Source organism: Aquarana catesbeiana, linkage group LG02 (genome assembly GCF_042186555.1).
Source record: "Aquarana catesbeiana isolate 2022-GZ linkage group LG02, ASM4218655v1, whole genome shotgun sequence".
In the NCBI taxonomy this organism is placed as follows: Eukaryota; Metazoa; Chordata; class Amphibia; order Anura; family Ranidae; genus Aquarana; species Aquarana catesbeiana.
In genome coordinates this window covers 178237199-178250311 of record NC_133325.1, presented here as the reverse complement: position 1 = coordinate 178250311, position 13113 = coordinate 178237199, and the positions used below count along the sequence as shown (strand labels likewise).

Below are 13113 nucleotides of genomic sequence, written 5' to 3'. Positions count from 1 at the left end.
GGGAGCTGCAGTTCATTGAGGAAACCATGAATGCCAACATGTACTGTGATATACTGAAGCAGAGTATGATCCCCTCCCTCCAGAGACTGGGCCGCAGGGCAGTATTCCAACATGATAATGACCCCAAACACACCTCCAAGATGACCACTGCCTTGCTAAAGAAGCTGAGGGTAAAGGTAATGGACTGGCTAAGCATGTCTCCCGATCTAAATCCTATTGAGCATTTGTGTGGCATCCTCAAACAGAAGGTAGAGGAGCGCAAGATCTCTAACATCCACCAGCTCCATGATGTCATCATAGAGGAGTGGAAGAGGACAGTGGCAACCTGTGAAGCTCTGGTGAACTCCATGCCCAAGAGAGTTAAGGCAGTGCTGGAAAATTATGGAGCCCTCACAAAATATTGACACTTTGGGCCCAATTTGGACAATTTCACTTAGGGGTGTACTCACTTTTGTTGCCAGCCGTTTAGACATTATTCGGCTGTGTGTTGAGTTATTTTGAAGGGACAGCAAATTTACACTTTTATACAAGCTGTACACTCAGAGCCCATTCACACAGGGGCAACAGGACTTCCAGCGCGACTTTGGGAGGCAACTTGGACACGACGTGAGTATGAATCACAGCGTGACTTTGGGGCGACTTACGACACGACTTGAAGTCGCCTCCAGGACAGGGAGCTGAGCATACCAGGCTCTTAGGTCTGGTATGGATGTTAAGGGGAACCCCCTACGCCGAAAAAATCCATACAGACCCTTATCCGAGCATGCAGCCCGGGCGGTCAGGAAAGGGGGAAAGGGGGTGGGGACGAGCGAGCGCCCCCCCCCCGAACCGTACCAGGCTGCATGCCCTCAACATGGGGGGGTGGGTGCTTTGGGGCGCCCCCCCCCACCCCAAAGCACCTTGTCCCCATGTTGATGAGGAAAAGCGCCTCTTCCCGACAACCCTGGCCGTTGGTTGGCGGGGGGCTTATCGGAATCCAGGAGCCCCCTTTAATAAGGGGGCCCCCAGATCCTGGCCCCCCACCCTATGTGAATGAATATGGGGTACATCGTACCCCTACCCATTCACCTGGGGGAAAAAAGTGTCAATAAAAAAACACATTACACATGTTTTTAAAGTAATTTATTCGGCAGATCCGGGGGTCTTCTTACGACTTCGGGGGTCTCTTCCGACTTCTCCGCTCTCTCCGGCCTCTTCCCCCTGGTGTCCGGTTTTTCTCCCGCTCTCCAGTTCTTCTGCTGGGCTCCTCCGCTATCTTCTGCTCTTTTGCCGCTCTTTTGCTAGCGGTGGCCCGGTCTTCTCTGTTGTCTTCTTCCCTCTTCTCTTCTTCCGATGTTGACACGACGCTCTCTCCTGCTGTAATGCCGTGTAGGCGGTGCGCAACGACTTAAATAGGCATGGGGCGTAGTCACCAGGTGATGTCACTCGGTGACCCCGCACCTTATGACATCACAGTCCCATCATGCCCCGGACTGTGATGTCATAAGGAGGTGACATCACCCGGTGACCACGCCCCATGTCTATATAAGTCACTGCGCACCGCGTACATGGCGTTACAGCGGGAGAGAGCGTCGTATCAAAATCAGAAGAAGAGAAGAGGGAAGAAGACGACGAAGAAGACCGGGCCACCGCTAGCAAAAGAGCGGCAAAAGAGCAGAAGATAGCGGAGGAGCCCAGCAGAAAAACCGGACAGCGGGAGAAGAACTGGACACCGGGAGAAGAGGCCGGAGAGAGCAGAGAAGAGGCCGGAGAGAGCAGAAAAGTCGGAAGAGACCCCCAAAGTCGGAAGAAGACCCCCGGAGCTGCCTAATAAATTACTTTAAAAACCTGTGTAGTGTATTTTTTTTATGGACACTTTTTTCCCACAGGTGAATGGGTAGGGGTACAATGTACCCCATACTCATTCACATAGGGTGGGGGGCCAGGATCTGGGGGCCCCCTTATTAAAGGGTGCTCCCGGATTCCGATAAGCCCCCCGCCCGCAGACCCCGACAACCAACGGCTAGGGTTTTTGGGAAGAGGCCCTTGTCCTCATCAACATGGGGACAAGGTGCTTTGGGGTGGGGGGGCCGCAGGTCCCCCCCTTACCCAAAGCACCCACCCCCCCATGTTGAGGGCATGCGGCCTGGTACGGTTCAGGAGGGGGTTCGCTCGCTCGTCCCCACCCCCTTTCCTGACCGGCCGGGCTGCATGCTCGGATAAGGGTCTGGTATGGATTTTGGGGGGACCCAATGCCGTTTTTTTGGCATAGGGGGTTCCCCTTAAAATCCATACCAGACCTAAGGGCCTGGTATGCTCCTGGAGGGGAACCCATGCCGGTTTTTTATTTAAAATTTGGTGTGGAGTTCCCCTTCATGATTCATACCAAACACATGTCAGTATTGCTTGTTGCTCATTAGGAAAGGAAAAAACACATTTTTCCTTTCCCGATGAGGGAGCCAGCTGGCATATCGCGGTTGCTCTTCCTGGGTAAATTCTTTTCTTTTTCCTGTAAAGTTGCCTCACTATGAACGGGCATGCGACTTGGAGGCGACTTCCATTGAAATCAATGGGTACAAGTCGCCTAGAATTCGGATTGAAGTAGTACAGGAACCTTTTCTGAAGTCGGAGCAACTGCAGTAGTGTGCATTAAGACGGATTCATTCACTTACATTGATTTTTTCATGTAGCGCGACTTGAGGCGACTTGAAGTCAGATCCAAAGTTGCCCCTATGTGAATGGGCTCTCACTACTTTACATTGTAGCAAAGTGTAATTTCTTCAGTGTTGTCACATGAAAAAATCTTTACAAAAATGTGAGGGGTGTACTCACTTTTGTGAGATAATATATATATATATATATATATATATATATATATATATATACACACACACAAACACACATACTGTACATTCTACTTTTTTTAGTTCAAATTCAGTTACAAATTAAGTTACAACCTTAAAAAAATTAAGAAAAAAAAAGCAACCCAGTTTTTTACGATCCTTTCATTATTTAGTTATTCATAACTAATAAATCATATTAATTTTGGTCATCATTTATCTGCACTTCTGAGACTTGTTTAGGACCAGCTTTAAATTGGATTCCGCACCTCTAAATGTTCTTAAGGATTGTATTAATGTGTCTTTCAATTTACAAGGAATTAAAAAAAAATGTTTCTAAAAATGTGATCTTTCGGGGAAACACATATTTTCATAATTTGTTCAGTTTTACTTGATTTGATTGTAGCTGTATTAGTGCAATTGTGACAGAGAAAATTGAGTACTGTTCGTGATACTTTTTTATTTGCACTAACATACAATTTTTCAGGACAAGCTTTTGGGGTATGTCCCCTTCTTCAAGGTCCAAGCAGCTTTACTTGAAATATAAAATTCCAAAAATCCTTGGCATAGAAGAGGTTAAACTCAGAGCTCCCTCCCACCCCTCCCATTTCCCTGCAGAGGGCACTAGGACCCTGCAGGCCTGTACTATAGGTTGTGTGACGTCAGAGGGCTGGACGGATCTGCCAGTCTCCTGTGTCCCATCTCCCTGTACCTTAAAGGAAAAATGCTGCTGTCTGTCCCTCCAAGGGCAGGGATCGCCTCTTTCAGCTACACCAGGAGCCATAAGAAGGTAACCCAGCTAACCGTATATGACTTGTGCCACCTTGTCACCTCCACGCTCACACTCTCAGTAAAAGGCCTGCATTAACCCCTTCTGGTGCTCCACAAATGATTTGTCTGAAAATCAATTTACCCTTGTGAAGGGGGAATGGGGAAGCATTGGTGTCATACACCTATGACAGTGGGTGCCTGGGAGTTTGTGTACGGTGGATCTAAGGTTGTGCATATTTGTGTTAAGCTGATCAGGAAGTGGTCACTATTGTTTTTATTATTTGTCGTTTAGCTGTGGTTTTAAAAAGGCAAAAAAAATAAGAGTATTGTATTACCGGCGATTAAGATGGTAATCCTTGTTAAAAAGTGCGGCGTGGATTGTCCAGTTTGTGGTATGTGAGCTGTGTCTGGGTGATTTGGAAGTAACATTGAGAGAGGCACAGAGGAAGGGCATTCACAGAGAAAGAGAGAGAGAGGCGCACCCAGAGCCAAGCAGACAGGGAAAGCCTACACCAAGCAATGGAGACAGCACTCAACACACATGAGACAAACTAAAGCAAATTCACCTATCAAATAGGCAATCGGCGAAGAATAAACAGGAAAGATTAAAATAAAATGTCCAATAAAAAGAAGAAAGGGAAAAATAGTGCAGATATATATTTAGACACATAATGATAACACAACACAATGCTAACAACATAGTAACTAGTGGTACACAAACACTGTATCTAAACAAACAGTGCAGCAGGAAGGATGTAGGGAAAAAAAAAAACACGACAAATAAAACGTCATCACATAATTCATATAAATGGTCTAATTGGTGACCAGACACAAGACTGTCGTTGTCATGGATAGGTCAGATCAATTTAGCCAATATGACAGCAGAGTGTTGTTGTGTTAGCCATCAACAAAAGTAGAAGTTTGGGTTTTAGGGCAAAACCATTTATTAGCTAACTAAATTGATTCCAGTGGAAGCTTTTAAGGCTCACTGGCCTCTTCTACAACAATATGAACTGGCAGCATGAAACATGCATTTAATATATGTAACAACAAAGAGATGCAGATGTTATCAACTTGACGCATCAAATTGATGTACATTACATTACACATACAGTCAGGTCCATAAATATTGGGACGTTGACACAATTCTAATCTTTTTGGCTCTATACACCACCATAATGGATTTGAAATGAAACAAACAAGATGTGCTTTAACTGCAGACTTTCAGCTTTAATTTGAGGGTATTTACATCCAAATCAGGTGAACGGAGTAGGAATTACATCAGTTTGTTTATGTGCCTCCCACTTTTTAAGGGACCAAAAGTAATGGGACAATTTGCTGCTCAGCTGTTCCAGGGCCAGGTGTGTGTTATTCCCTCATTATCCCATTTACAAGGAGCAGGTAAAAGGTCCAGAGTTAATTTCAAGTGTGCTATTTGCATTTGGAATCTGTTGCTGTCAACTCTCAATATGAGATCCAAAGAGCTGTCACTATCAGTGAAGCAAGCCATCATTAGGCTGAAAAAACAAAACAAACCCATCAGAGAGATAGCACAAACATTAGGTGTGGCCAAATCAACTGTTTGGAACATCCTTAAAAAGAAAGAACGCACCGTGAGCTCAGCGACACCAAAAGACCCGGAAGACCATGGAAAACAACTGTGGTGGATGACTGAAGAATTCTTTCCCTGGTGAAGAAAACACCCTTCACAACAGTTGGCCAGATCAACAACACTCTCCAGGAGGTAGGTGTATGTGTGTCAAAGTCAACAATCAAGAGAAGACTTCACCAGAGTGAATACAGAGGGTTCACCACAAGATGTAAACCATTGGTGAGCCTCAAAAACAGGAAGGCCAGATTAGAGTTTGCCAAACAACATCTAAAAAAGCCTTCACAGGTCAGGAGCAACATCCTATGGACAGATAAGACCAAGATCAACTTGTACCAGAGTGATGGGAAGAGAAGAGTATGGAGAAGGAAAGGAACTGCTCATGATCCAAAGCATACCACCTCATCAGTGAAGCATGGTGGTGGTAGTGTTATGGCTTGGGCATGTATGGCTGCCAATGGAACTGGTTCTCTTGTATTTATTGATGATGTGACTGCTGACAAAAGCAGCAGGATGAATTCTGAAGTGTTTCGGGCAATATTATCTGCTCATATTCAGCAAAATGCTTCAGAACTCATTGGACGGTGCTTCACAGTGCAGATGGACAATGACCTGAAGCATACTGCAAAAGCAACCAAAGAGTTTTTTAAGGGAAAGAAGTGGAATGTTATGCAATGGCCAAGTCAATCACTTGACCTGAATCCGATTGAGCATGCATTTCACTTGCTGAAGACAAAACTGAAGGGAAAATGCCCCAAGAACAAGCAGGAACTGAAGACAGATGCAGTAGAGGCCTGGCAGAGCATCACCAGGGATGAAACCCGGCATCTGGTGCTGTCTATGCGTTCCAAACTTCAGGCTGTGATTGACTGCAAAGGATTTGCAACCAAGTATTAAAAAGTGAAAGTTTGATGGATGATTGTTAATCTGTCCCATTACTTTTGGTCCCTTAAAAAATGGGAGGCACATATACAAACTGTTGTAATTCCTACACCGTTCACCTGATTTGGATGTAAATACCCTCAAATTAAAGCTGAAAGTCTGCAGTTAAAGCACATCCTGTTCGTTTCATTTCAAATCCATTGTGGTGGTGTACAAAGCCAATGTCCTGTTAATCTTAATTTAACCATGAACAATTAAACATAACTGCTAAGTTAGCTCTAAAATGTAATCCAAGTGTATTCCTTCACGCAATCCTTTCATTAACTTTCCTTTTTTCTTTAACTAACAACCCCCTACCTGTTTTTACTTACGTTGTTACCCTATTAGCCTTCAAGAGTGAAGAGAAGGAACCTTATGTGAGTTCCAATTTGCAGAGGTCAAAGTTTACATGGGGCTAGAGACTCTTATGTCCCCACACAACAGTACTCGTGCTTGGCAATTCGTTGACAAACGTGTTGCCCTAAAGTGGAACTAAACTGTATCGGAATATTACAGACTGAAACAGACTATTTCATTTATTTTTAATATTGAAAGCAAACTCACCCATCCATTCATGTCTGCATGCTTTTGTTTATTTGAGAAATCACTTTGAAAAACACCCCCTAGCATTTCTAACCACAGGCATCTTGAGTAAGGACAGGTAATTCCTGTAGCATTTACTTCCTTGGTTCCTTCTGCCTTTAACTCAGGCATGCAGGCAGGAAGGCATTCCTAGCTGAAAAAGCCACTCTTCCTCTTCTGCAGATGAAACAAAAAGATTCCTGGGATACGTGACATCATTTGGGCCTGGGCCAGAAACCAGGAAGCAACTGAAGAAATGGGGAAAAAAATGAAAACAAGAAAATATACTATACTTCCCTACCTACTGTATTTACTAATGCTAGCGCAAAAAGGAATACAAATAGTTAATGTTGATTGAGAGAGTTTAGTTCTACTTTAAGTGGAGTAGGGGAGTAAGTTACATGCTCTCCATACCCAGCATTACTATGCCAGTCTCTTCATTTCTGGTGCTGAACAGAGGGGCCTTTGAGCAAAAGGTAAGTATGAACAGTTTGAATGTTACAAAGAATATAACAGAATATGTAAAAAGGTGGAGGAAACCATCTGTTCCCTTCCAGGGGGTAAGAGACCACATGACCACATTGATGCTTAATGAACAGATGTCTAGCATCTGCAACGACGCGCATGCTAAGCTCCTGAAAGTTTGGGAGCCATGGCTGTCTTATGCCTTTCCTACTCTCCCCCCAGCCAGCTTGGGTCACCTATGACGGATGGCCTCGATGTTCCGGGATATACCTCTTCCCCCTCTCTAGGCCTCTAAATTGGGCCCCTTTCCTCGCTAGCTTTTCTTATCCTCTCCCTGGTTCCCTACCCATCAGAGGTGCCTCTTCTCTTTTCTTAGCACCATATTTCTGCTTTCTTAGATCTGTATAGGCTATAAATTGCACCATTATATAGATATTGAAGGGCCTTGCACATACCTTGCTGTAGGTAACCTCCCCAGGATCTTTTACCCCTCCGCGCATTATGAAAAGTTCTATCTCCTGTTGTTACATCAGTTCTCTTATTCACACTGCTGCATTTTGTCTATTTTGTATGCTAACTTTTATTACCACTGTCAACGCTAGCCCCATGCGTGGGCAGAACGATAGTATGTTGCCTACTCATTAAACTGAATAAAAATTATTGAAACAGAATATGTAAAAAGGAAATCAAGGTTGAAAAAATTAAAAATGAACGACAGATTGCAAAAAAAGTAGGACAAAGCCCCAAAAATTCTTCAAATATATTAATTGTAAAAAGGTCAGGTCTGAGTATGTAGGCCCTTTACAAAATAATCTGAGTGGGTGACTGGAGCCAAAGAGAAGGCAAATTTATGAAATACCTTCTTCATATCTGTGTATACAATGGAGCATGGGGGAGCTCATAATGGGGATGGTATTGACACAGCCCCAAATGATCCACAATGGCTCAAAATTGATATGGTCCAGAAATTATTAGACAAAATAAAGATGAATAAAGCACCTGGACCAGATGGCACATCCACCCACAGATCCTTAAAGAAATGAGCTCTGTCATTTCCAAGCCATTGTATCTAATATTTAGACTGGCATAGAGCCAATGTGGTACCTATATTTAAAAAGGGATCAAAGTATTTACCAAGTAACTATAGACCTATTAGATTAACTTCTATAGTTGGGAATATACTGGAGGGTTTAATAAAAGACCAGATAGAAGAGTTTTTGCTGGAAAAAAATATTTGAAGCAACGGACAGCATGGATGCATGAAAGACAGAAGTTGTCAGGCAAATCTGATTTTTTTTTTTAGGAGGAGGTAAGTAAAACCATAGACTAAGGGGTGGCTGTGGACATGGTATACTTGAGTTTACAAAAGCGTTTGACACAGTTCCCCACACGCGGCTAATGTAAGGCAAAGTCTACAGGCTTGGAAAAATCAGTTTTGTAAATGGATAGAAAACTGGCTAAAAGACCAGAGAGTAGTGGTTAATGATTCTTACTCTGAATGGTCTAAGGTTATCAATGATGTACCCCAAGGATCATGTTCATGTGTTGGGACACTTACTTTTTAATATATTTATAAATGATATAGGGTCAGAGATTAAAAGTACAATTTAAGTCTTTGCAGATGACATCAAGCTATGCAGTGGAATAACGTCCTTACAGGATGTCTCAAACTTACAAGCCAACCTCAATGCACTGTTTAATTGGGCAACTATGTGGCAGATGAGGTTTAATGTTGATAAATGCAAAGTTATGCACTTGGGGGCTAAGAATATGCATTCATCATACATACTAGGGGGAGTACAACTGGGGGAATCAAAAGTGGAGAAGGATCTGGGTGTTCTGGTAGATCAGAAGCTCAATAATAGCATGCAATGCCAAGTTGCGGTTTCCAAAGCAAGCAAAATCCTTTCTTGTATTAAGAGAGGTATAGACTCCATAGAAAGAGATATAATTTTACCCCTGTACAAATCATTAGTAATACCTCATCTAGAATATGCAGTTCAGTTTTGGGTACCAATTCACAAAAAGGATATCAGGGAACTGGAGAAAGTGCCGAGAAGGGCAACCAAACTGATAAGAGGCACTGAGGAGCTCAGCTATGGGGAAATATTAGATGAATTGAATTAATTCTCTCAGAAGAGGAGATTGGGGGGAATATGATCAACATGTATAAATATATACAGTAAGTGGTCCATATAGAGAACTTGGCGTTCAGTTATTCACTTTAAGGTCATCTCAGAGGACAAGGAGGCACTCTTTATGTCTAGAGATTTCATCTCCAAATACGGAAAGTTTACTTTACAGTAAGCACCGTGGAATACCCTCCCTCAAGACCTGGTTCTGGCCAGCTCAGTAGATTGTTTTAAAGGAGAAGTACAGCCAAAGCTCGTTTGACTGTACTTCTCCTATGGATCAAAGAAGTGCAGTTTGTTCTGCACTCCAGTGACCCATTTTCAGCAGAGAGCGGGCTGAAGTCCGCTCTCTGCTGACGTCACAGAGTCGCTCCAGGCTGTGCGTCATCACAACCATGGAGTCTGGATCCGCCCAGATCCCTGGACCGACACCCAGCTCAGCCTCTCAGTGAGCCGCTGAAAGCCTGAGCTGGCCGCTTCCGTCCCTTCCACAGTCCAGCACTCCAGTGAGGGAGGAGGGGGCAGAGCAGTCACCAGTTCTCTGCTTGGGGGCGGTGTTCGATCATTCAGGTTCTCAGTTTTAGAGATGCCAGGGACAGATGCAGCATCGGACCGATGCTGTATCCATCTAGGTAAGTATGAATCTGAAAAAAAACAAAAAAAGCATACTTCTCTTTTAAAAAGGCCCTCATTCTTTCCTAAATGTACATAACTGGATACTAACATTTATAGGTAAAGTTGATCCAGGGAATATTCGATTGCCTCTTGGGGGATCAGGAAGGAATTCTTTACCCTGCTGTAGCAAAGCGGAGCATGCTTTGTTGAATTTTTTTTGGCTTCCTCTGGATAAACTGTGGGTATAGGATTGTGTATATAAGATTGTATGTTAAGGTTGAACTAGATAGACTTGTGTCTTTTTTCAACCAGACTAACTATGAGTGGCCCTAAAGTGTACCTGTTGCTTTGTTCTACATATGCAAATAGGTCATGTTTTTTTCTATCTTTTGGGTGATCCAAACAATTCATAGATTTATAGGAAAAGTTATGACAGTGAAATAGACTTTGTCAACATGAATAAAGGAGTATTCAGATCGTTCATAAAACATTAATACTGTTTAATAGTTGTGATCAGTTTGTTAATAAAATATTTTAAAACAATAGGAAAAAATTATTTTTCTTTAAACTAAGTTATACTACATTAAGTTATGCTACACATTTTAACAATGTGATTTAGTACCATAATCAATCTCCTCTCTCTTTGTGCTTAAACCACATGTTGTTTACTCTAGTTCATTGCCACTAATTCATTTCTCATGTGTTGTAAATCCCCGTTTAAATTTCAAATAGAAAATCTACTAAAGCTCCCTTTCACTTTTACGTAATCATATTGTAGTAAATTGTCAGATAATAGTATTTACTTATGGTTAATACAGGTGCTAGTGCTGATAACACTGACATGTCAGTTATAAGCTGGTCATAGGAATTTAATCTCATAATCATAAATAAGGGGTATTTTATAGCACAATGAAGCAAGCTTCTAAAACCTGAAAGAAAGGGAAGTGTTTGTGCTGGCTGTAGCAACCAATTAGATTAAAGCTTTCTTTTCTCAGTCTGGGATGTGTTGAATGACTTTGACTGGATAGATAACACCTTTGAAACTATCAAATCCCATGTGCTGTTGAACTTGTAGTTCAGTGGTTGAAACGCATCATCCAGAGAAGCATTTTTGTACCTACCTTGCATTTTTTTATATTGTATATTGTGGTTGTGCTAATCAACTTGTGATCTGAAGTGGCGCTCCTGGCTCCTCCCCGCATCGAGTGCCACCTCGGAGACCAGCATTCCAAGGAAACACCAGTGCGGGCACGCTCCCGAGTCCTGCTGCTGCACCCATTGACACAGACAGCAGGTCTCAGCCCCGCCCCTGGCTCCCGCATCACTGGATTTGATTGACAGCAGTGGGAGCCAATGGTTCCCGCTGCTATCAATCTGTTCAATGAGGACCCGAGACAGCAGCTGGAGCCACTGTGCTCGCCCCCGTCAATGGAACGATCGGGTACAGGTAAGTAAAAGGGGGACCTCTGGGGGGCAGCTGCACTATAGAAGGTTTTTCACCTTAATGCATAGAATGCATTAAGGTGAAAAACCTTGAGGGTTTACTCCTTTAAGATAAAAAAAAAATATGCCTTTAGAAGCACTTTAAGGCAGACTGTTTAAAGAGGAACTGAACTCTGGAAACTGTGCCCAAAAAAGACAAGCAGAGGACAAAGGACTAGTCACCAGTATTGTCTTTGGTTTCCCTACAGCTGACTCTCCCCATTATACAAACCTTCAGATTTACCAAAACCATGTAGTGCAAGGGCCTGCCTGATTGCATACACGTTGAAACTCCTAAGGTTTGGCCACATATTATATGGTTTTGGTAAATCTGAAGGAAAAACTCAGCCTTGTTCTGCACTGTGTCACTGTGTGCAAGTGTACATCTTAGTAAAAGCAAGGAGCCTAGCAGTCAGAGGCAGCAGTGCCTGAGGTCTTACACTGCAGATATACAGCTATGAATCTCTAGAGAAAGAAGTGCTAAGGCTCACTTACATACCAGGATGTGCACTGCTATTTTTCAAAATGAATTCAAAACAAAAGTTAAATTTTCAGCTCTCACTTTGCAGGGGTTGCTGACTTCACATAGAGGTGGGGGGCAGCAGCAGTCTAAGGTCTTTTGAATCTTTATACAAAAATACTTTTACAAGATGATAACATGCATATAATACATTAAATGTACATAAAAAAGTTGTTTATGAAAATGTAGTCTGGTATCAGGTTCTCTTCAAGGTAAATTGAATGGACTTAAAGAGGAACTGCAGTCTGCTCACATAATTTGTAATAAAAACATCTTTGCCATTCTGAAGCTTCCCTCCGACCACTTTGTATATTATTTTATATACAGTATCTCACAAAAGTGAGTACACCCCTCACATTTTTTAGAAGATTTTATTATATTTTTTCATGTGACAACACTGAAGAAATGACACTTTGCTACAATGTAAAGTAGTGAGTGTACAGCTTGTATAACAGTGTAAATTTGCTGTCCCCTCAAAATAACTCAACACACAGCCATTAATGTCTAAACCGCTGGCAACAAAAAGGAGTACACCCCTAAGTGAAAATGTCCAAATTGGACCCAAAGTGTCAATAATTTTGTGTGGCCACCATTATTGGGCATGGAGTTCACCAGAGCTTCATAGGCTGCCACTGGAGTCCTCTTCCACTCCTCCATGACAACATCACGGAGCTGGTGGATGTTAGAGACCTTGCGCTCCTCCACCTTCCGTTTGAGGATGCTCAATAGGGTTTAGGTCTGGGCACATGCTTGGCCAGTCCGTCACCTTTACCCTCAGCTTCTTTAGCAAGGCAGTGGTCATCTTGGAGGTGTATTTGGGGTTGTTATCATGTTGGAATACTGCCCTGCGGCCCAGTCTCCGAAGGGGATCATGGTCTGCTTCAGTATGTCACAGTACATGTTGGAATTCATGGTTCCCTCAATGAACTTTAGCTCCCTGGTTGCCGCCACACACGCTTGACACCATCTGAACCAAATAAGTTTATCTTGGTTTCATCAGACCACAGGACATGGTTCCAGTAATCCATGTCCTTAGTCTGCTTGTCTTCAGCAAACTGTTTGCGGGCTTTTTGTACATCATCTTTAGAAGAGGCTTCCTTCAGGGACGACAGCCATGCAGACCAATTTGATGCAGTGTGCGGCGTATGGTCTGAGCACTGATGAGCTACCCCCCATCCTTCAACTTCTGCAGCAATG

The 13113-nt window shown here is 43.0% G+C and overlaps 1 protein-coding gene across 4 annotated transcripts in view; it reads left to right on the top strand.

Moving 5' to 3' along the window:
* The first annotated feature begins 3469 nt into the window (after nt 1-3469).
* The window catches only part of RBMS2 (RNA binding motif single stranded interacting protein 2), a 175894-nt gene continuing 166250 nt past the window's right edge, over nt 3470-13113 (top strand). For all 4 annotated transcript variants that reach the window (XM_073613919.1, XM_073613922.1, XM_073613923.1 and 1 more), the window contains exon 1: nt 3470-3609. In XM_073613919.1, the coding sequence (XP_073470020.1) occupies nt 3544-3609 (66 nt within the window). In that variant the 5' untranslated portion in view covers nt 3470-3543. The remainder of the gene's footprint in view (nt 3610-13113) is intronic.